The 8,104-nt window shown below is 35.7% G+C and overlaps 1 protein-coding gene across 3 annotated transcripts in view; it reads right to left on the reverse strand.

Annotated features, from left to right (window-relative positions):
* The window catches only part of LOC124794724 (enolase-phosphatase E1), a 44,286-nt gene extending 36,457 nt beyond the window's left edge, over positions 1-7,829 (reverse strand). For all 3 annotated transcript variants that reach the window (XM_047258318.1, XM_047258317.1, XM_047258316.1), the window contains exons 1-3: positions 7,672-7,829; positions 6,177-6,278; positions 5,827-6,017 (exon numbers count right to left, since the gene is read on the reverse strand). In XM_047258318.1, the coding sequence (XP_047114274.1) occupies positions 5,827-6,017; positions 6,177-6,278; positions 7,672-7,782 (404 nt within the window). In that variant the 5' untranslated portion in view covers positions 7,783-7,829. The remainder of the gene's footprint in view (positions 1-5,826; positions 6,018-6,176; positions 6,279-7,671) is intronic.
* Between the last annotated feature and the right edge of the window lie 275 nt (positions 7,830-8,104).

The following is an 8,104-nucleotide window of genomic DNA, read 5'->3' on the forward strand; positions in this document are numbered from 1 at the left end:
TCTATTGAGTAGGAGTAGTTGCCATTCAGAAATTCTTTTAATTTGTTTTTTAAATGTTAGCTATCTGTCAGACACTTTATACTATTTGGTAAATGACCAAAGATTTTTTGTACACCAGAAATTTTGCATATTCTTCCTTAGGAAGAGATGTGGTCAAAGTCTATATTTATCAATGGTGTTATGCAATTTACTGTACAGAATTGTATATACTGTGTTCTCTCAAAATTTAGTGAGAGTTCATTTGCAAAGAACCACTTAATTTTCTGGAAGACATTTACAATCTCCTCAGCTAATTCTTGGTTGTTGGGAGTGGTTACTATGCTCGTTCAGCAGCAAAAAGAACTAGTTTTACATTTTCTTGAATATATAGTGGCAAGCCATTAATATAGAGGGGCTGGCCAGTACTTACCTCAGCTCAGTACAGCCGATAGATACACATAAAACAGAACTGAAAATTTACATTCCTAGCTTTCGGAACTTTGTTCCTTCATCAGGGAGGAGAGAGGGGAAAAAAGGGAAGAAGGGAAAGTGGATTCAGTTACTCACAACCCAGGTTATGAAGCAACAGGGAAAGGTAATTTTGCTTCATAACCTGGGTTGTGAGTAACTGAATCCACTTTCCCTTCTTCCCTTTTTTCCCCTCTCTCCTCCCTGATGAGAGAACAAAGTTCCGAAAGCTAGGAATGTAAATTTTCAGTTCTGTTTTATGTGTATCTATCGGCTGTACTGAGCTGAGGTAAGTACTGGCCAGCCCCTCTATCTCTTTGTTAGTATTTGTTTCACATCTTATATGAGATTTTCCATTAATCATTTAAGCCATTAATATATTCTCTTAAGAACAATTAGGGGGCCCAAGACTCAACCCTATGGGACACCATGCTTGATACCTTCCCACTTAGAGGACTGCTGATACTTGCCAACTATCTGTACTGTTAATTGTGTTCTTCCAGATAAATATGAATTAAACCATTTGTGGACTGTCCCACTCATACCACAATACTTAAGCTTGTCTAGAAGTATTTCATGATTCACATGGTCAAAAGCCTTTGGTGATAAAATATCCCAATGGGTGGTGTTTGGTTATTCAAAGCATAATATTTCAACAGTGAAAGCTTATATAGCATTTACTGTTGAAAAGCCTTGCTAAAAACCTGACATTTTGTTAGTACATTTTTATCAGATGTGAAGCTACTCTTGTATACATTACTTTTTCAAGAATTTTGGATGAAGCTGTCAGAAGTGAGATTGGTAATAAGTTAGCCTCAGACCTATCCTCTTACACAATGATTTAACACTAGCACAGTGAAGTCTATCTGGAAAGATGCCCTGTTTCACTGAGCTATTACATATGTGGGTGAGAATCCTACTTATCTGTTGGTAACAAGCTTTTAGTACTCTGTTGGAAATACCATGGATTCCATTCAAGCTTGTAATTTTGACTGAATATATTATTTTCCTAATTTCAGTAGGAGAGGTGGGTAGAATTTCAGTTTTATCAAACTGCACAGGTCTTACCTCTTCCATATACAGCCTCGCATTTCCTAAAGAACAGCTGGATTCTATTTCCTCTAAAACACTTAAAAACAATTATTGAAGTATTAACTACTCCTGAATTTTTGTTAAACTTTTCATTGAGCCTGATAGAAATACAGTCTTCCTGTGCTCTCAATTGCCTGTTTCCCATTTAACAATGTTCCAAAGTGTTTTAATTTTAATACAATTTTGTAATATAATGGCATGATTGAGACCGTGACTGTTTGAAGACAAATGTTGATGGTGTTAGGACAGCAACCAGCCACAAGTTTACTTTCCGTTCCTTTATTCAAAGGGCACCATTACCGGTTTCGAACCATCTGTGGATGAATCACAACGATTCGAAAACGGTAACAGTGCCCTTTGAATAAAGGAACAAAGCAAACTTGTGGCTGGTTGCTGTCCTAACACCAACATTTTAGTTTTATTATCATCAGAGTTGCTAATCTGACATAATGCACATACTTCTGGACTTTACTTTTCTTAATACAGTGAAGCAGTTTGTTGAATTGTTAATTGAATGGACTATTTTGAAGGGCTGTTTTGCATTACTATATGGAGCTATGTCAAATACTGTAACTAGCTGTGCATCATGATTGGACAGGCCATTGGAAACATCAAATTTGACTACCTTCAAAGCCTTGGGGGTGGGGGGAATTACAAAGACAATCTCAACTTGTTTTTTATACAAATCTGGTAGCAATTTCACATGCGAAGACAAATGTCTTAACTCCCTTTATTAACTGGTGAAGATTAAAATAAGTATGCCACTTTTACTGACCACATTCAACACAACAGGTAAATGTAAATAAAAACCCATGTTTTCTTGAAAACTTGTGCCAAATATATTTGTTGTTGACCTGTGGGTCAAAACTAAAATGAGAGCTCAAAACAGTCAAATTATTTTTGGTGTATACCTGTCCTTTTTTCCCCCTAAGGTAAGTCTTTCCGCTCCCGGGATTGGAATGACTCCTTACCCTCTCCCTTAAAACCCACTTCCTTTCGTCTTCCCCTCTCCTTCCCTCTTTCCTGATGAGGCAACAGTTTGTTGCGAAAGCTTGAATTTTGTGTGTATGTTTGTGTGTCTATCGACCTGCCAGCGCTTTTGTTCGGTAAGTCACCTCATCTTTGTTTTCATATATAAATTATTTTTCTTGATTTATATGTTGTATTTTACTATAAATGTCTCTGCATTGAAAATTAGGAGAGAGAGAGTGCACTAATGTGGTTATATTCTGTTACTGTAAATTAGAAAGGCTGTTTCAGTGAAATGCAAAGATGCGAGCAATGAGAATTTTTTACATATATACCAGTATACAGACCAAAATTTGCCTTTTTAATTATGAGACTTAGATGCAAATGGGACCACTCTCAATGGCAGCTTGTGAAAATGCTTTGTTGGAACAGCTGCAAGTTGGGCAGTGTGTGGCTTTCAAGTCTGACAAACTTTCCCAGTCATCACCTTAATTTAAAGACATTGAGATTAACTGTATGTCTCCTGCTGAATCAACTCCTCCCATTGCCAATCAGGAAAGATGCTATTTGGATCCCCTTTTCAGTGTTGTATGTACATTGTATGACCCATTATTAGAGAGTCACAGTGCATGGTTGTAAGAACTTTAAAATCAATGTCAAAAAGATTGTATCTTTCACCTTCAAGAGAACTTATTCCATTTTTGGATCAGGATGTCAAGGAAAACAATCTTATAAGCAAGGTAGAAGATCTTTTTGTTTTTTATATATGAATGTTTATTAAACTGTTTTTCACAATATTTATAGAGACATCTACACAAATATGCAGAACAATTATGAATGTATCATTGCTTGCTCTTTTCGTTTATTGCACTGAAGCTGTCTTTATTTTACAGTAACAGAATAGGGATGGTCACATCTGTGTACCCAAGCTGTCAATTCTTAAGAGTGAAGATATTTAATAGTGAAATCAACATATACATTAATAAAAATGACTTAACTTTACAGCTCTCGTCTGATACAGTTCCAACCTACAAGTCAACCAAAAATATATTTGGAGCAAATTTTCAAGTAGCACACAATGTTTTTATTTACCAATTCCCTGTAGTGTTGAGTGTGGTCAATGTAACTGGCATATTCACTTTAACCTTTGCCATTTAGTAAAGTGGATTACAATATTCTTTGCACCTAAGAGTGCTACCAAATACAAAAACATTTCAGCAAAAAAGTTCAGATTCAATTGCCTATGTAACCCCCTCTCCCCCCCCCCCCCCCAGTTCAGGTACAACTGTATGTAACTGGGCCCCCTCCTCTGGGCTCTGAAGATAGTCAAATTTGACTTCCTGAAATCCAGTTATCTGTAAGTGGAGGCAACAACTGTTAACTGCAATACCAAATGTTTGTCATACTAGGACTTAAGAGGAACAGCACACAAGCTAAGGTCTGTTCTGTTTTCCTGTGTACAAAGTTGTTGATCAACTCAAAGCACAGAACAGAAAAGGTGTCAACATTTTTCACTGAAACTCTGAATTGTGTATTTACTTTTATACCTTATATCAACTCAGTGGCCAACATACTAGATGCATAAAAACCGAGATCTACTAGTCAACTCAACTTTGTAGCAGATCTCTGAAAACAGGGAAACTGATGCATGACTAATGACAATGTACACACCCTCAGGTCTTCCACCTGAATTTATCAAATGCTTTTGAGTAAGGACAGAGCTATTTTGCAGTCTTCCTATTAAGATATGTAGGTATCCATGTACCAAATATGACAATTTTGAAATGGTCACCTTAGCACCCTCTGAGATTGCACAGAATGACCCACAAAGCAACATTCATTCTGAACTCAGTGCAACCTAACAGCACATTTCAACTTAAGAGTAAACAAGAAGTTTATAAGTGTTACACTGTGTCACCTGACACAGAATGAACACAATAAGATATTGTCAAAGACAATCAGCAGCATGTTGTACTCTTGGGATCTTGTCTATACTAGTATAGTAAGGTAAGTTACTTCACATTCTTATCAAAAATCACAAGTTAGTGATCAGCTTCAAATTTTTTATACAATTCTCAAATAACCTGACAGATGTAGACTATACAGTTGTTATACATAATTTTCACATCGTACTCTAACATCCAGACAGACATAAGCTAAATTTTTTTTAAAATTACAATGTATAGGTTCTGTATCAAAACAGAACTGGAAGAAAGGAAATACTATGCTGTGATGCACTGCACTAATGTGCAATTTTGTTTTGTTTGTCACAGACAGTTTCAAGTACAACAAGACATTTAAAGCATCAGGCAACTCTCCTCCCATTTATGCTTTGTCCATAATTGTACACAAGGACTGTATACAATACCCTGCTTTGTCTTCTACCTCTATGTCAGTTGTAACAGGAAACAAAGTTGTGTTTACAGTTAACTTTGTAAACCAATCTGTTTACAGATGAATACTATGCAAAATACTGTCATTGAAGCAGGCAGTAGGCTTAAGTTTATTGATAGAATACTGGAGAAATGCAATTTACAAAGGAGACTGCTTACAAATCACTCATGCAACCCATTCTAGAATACTGCTGAAGTGCATGGGACTCATACCAGATAGGACAAACGGATATTTAACATATACAGATTAGGGCAGCATGAATGGTGAGAGGTTGTTTAATCTGTGGGAGAGCATCAGATACTGAATTTGAAGACCCTTGACAATAGACAAATTATCCCGAGAAGGTCTATTAAAGCTATAAGAACTGACTATCAGCCATGCACCTCACTGGTTTTCTGAGTATAGATGTAGAATCCATCATCCTCAGATACAGTATCTGGAGAGGTTCTCTTTCATACCCCATACAACAAAATCCAAAGCACTGTAGCCATTCACTTTCTGTAACTTCAGTTTCCAATTCTGGTTTTATTAACAATAAACAAGGCTTATGGTCAGACGGATGGAGGATATGTACAGACCATGCACTACCTCAAATGATTACTCTGAAGGCCAGTAAAGTTTTCAGTCTTTTTTATCATCCTGTCCGTAACAACACATCTTATCTGGTGAGTTACTACCTTTACACAACTTATTTGACCAGAACTTTTGATTACCCTATTTGTTCCAAATTCACATAGAAGTGTTTTCTTGACTTATGTAAGTACAACTTCAGTCAATACTTTCTATTCTCATTGTAAGCACAATTAACCTTTGAGATACTTACATTGGCCAAAAGAAAGTCCATTATGGACTGCACAATTTTCAGTTTATTTTCTTTTAACTAAGCTTTACATACATTTTAGTTTATGGAAAATATGTACTTACTGAGCTTTAACCTCTCCTTTCTTATAAGCATCTCGCCATATGTGTCCCTGCAGCTGCTTCAGTGCTTTAGTTTTACGATCCAAGTCCATCTGCCATAAAACATTTTTTTTCACATCCTCAGAAATATCTTCTGAGACACCCTCTGGTATTTTAACAAAGCCTTCTGTACCATCTGCTTCGTCCTGTTTAGACTAATGATGAATTGCATTAAAATAAAGAGGAATGTGACCTTTTTAAAGTGAAATTACTTTCTGTACTGAATCAGTTTTCTAGTGTCAATGAAATAATAGGATTTCACCAAGTATACATTAAATACCAAAACAGCATTTCCCTGATAGCTATTTCATTACCTGCTCTCGGAGCAATTTTAGGTCTTCTTTGAATTCAGCATCATTCCACTTGCTTTTCAAATACACGTCTAAATTTTTCCTCACGTATGGGAAAAGGGTGTTCTGGAAATTTAATTTATGATTACAAACATCTGTATTCACTGTGTGCATTCAGAAGTGTTGTGGAACATTCTAAAGAATAAAATGAGGTTTAACATTTTGTAAACTAGGCCTATTTAGAAAATGAAATCAGTTTAGGCTACCGACTACCTTGCTAACTATTTACATGGAGCATTAAACAATGCTGAAGTCTGGTAAGCTCAATTAATGAAACTGCAGTGAATGGTTAATGGTTAACAGCAACTATTCTAAAAACTATACGAAACCATAGCCATTCTAATATCTTAGCTCATTTGGTTAAAATGGCAATCAATATCATTCATTTAATAACAATTACGGCTGGTAATAGCAATAGTTTTGAAAGTACAGCTAAATGGTAACATATTAAAATTATTTCAATCTTAACACTTTCAGTGCCAAGGCCATTTCAAAATTAGCTACTTCCAGTACCTAAAATCTTGTGATAAGTTTCAGAAACTTTCAGGTTAGTTTTACTGATTTTTGAATATATTTACATTGGCAATTAAGATTAAAAAGAATTTTCAATGGAATTTTTATGCTGAAACATTTTCACTTTACACACACAAATGATTAAGATACATAAATAATTATGTCTAACTATTCAGTGGTCAGCAGAAGGTAAGACTTAGAAACTGATGTACCAGATACAATGCCTCACAGAAAAGTGGATTTCATAGGCCCATTTCATATAAACAAATGTAACAGTGCATCACTGCCGCAACTAAGAACTCCAGTGTGGTTCTCGTTTATACATGTATTGCTAAGGAAAGGGAGGGAGGTTGTTCACATCTGTCCTGCAAAGTTCTGTGGAAGCTAACTTCAATTCTTTTTCCCCACACACATTTAACAACATTCGAATCCGACTGTTAGCTCGACTATACTGAGCTGAATTATTGAAATACTGTTACAATTTCATTTTCTATTCTCATATTGCATTCGTTTCTGAGTATTCTTTATAGTGTGGAATAGTTGCTACTAAAACTTTCCTCTGATTCATCATACATAGTTATGGCCCATAATTCTTTAATAAGACAGGCCCTAAAAGAAATGGTAAATGGAGATAAATACGTCTCTATGTAAATTCTGTCTTATATTTTGAACTGTCACACAGGTATTCATTACAATCACAATTGGAAAATAAACGGTTTTATTTTATGGTTAATTCTAACGGACAAGTTAGGGCTAAGGAAAAGCACGGGGTCAAGTTCTCTTTTGAAACTTCAGTTTTTCCCCAAAATCTGGACAGAAACCTGAAACGCACTGCACCAGTGTACAAAATGACGGTAGAGTAAGCAAAAAAAAAAAAAAAAGTTTAAAAATGTCGTCAGTTTCCCGTTACTTCAGGTCTTACGTTTATAGAGCAAATTACACTCACCTTAACAAAATCAATCGAAGTGGTGGTACCTTCAATATCAACTAAAACTACATTTGCCTTATAATATACATCATCAGTCTCATTAGCTCTTTTTTCAGATGTCGTAGTCATCTTCGCTCGAGCGACAGCACCTAACCGACAGCCTTCCCGCCGGTGAGCTGACGACAAAGATAAGGTTTGAGAAAACTAAGTCAAGGGACGCACCATGAGCGGCAGCACCATCGCGATACATTCTTATCCGGCATTCGATAGTTATAAAAGGTAGAAGTCTAGAAACAAATTTCACAAGGCAGGTCGTACAACTAGTAAATTGATAAGCAATACAAATATCATGTTTCGTGATTACAAGTTCATAGCGCCTTTTGCTATTGTATTAAAAACCATTTTCCAAAATGTAACAAAAAAGTTTTTAATTGTCAAATAATGTATTTCA

Source organism: Schistocerca piceifrons, chromosome 4, assembly GCF_021461385.2.
Source record: "Schistocerca piceifrons isolate TAMUIC-IGC-003096 chromosome 4, iqSchPice1.1, whole genome shotgun sequence".
NCBI classification, from domain to species: domain Eukaryota; kingdom Metazoa; phylum Arthropoda; class Insecta; order Orthoptera; family Acrididae; genus Schistocerca; species Schistocerca piceifrons.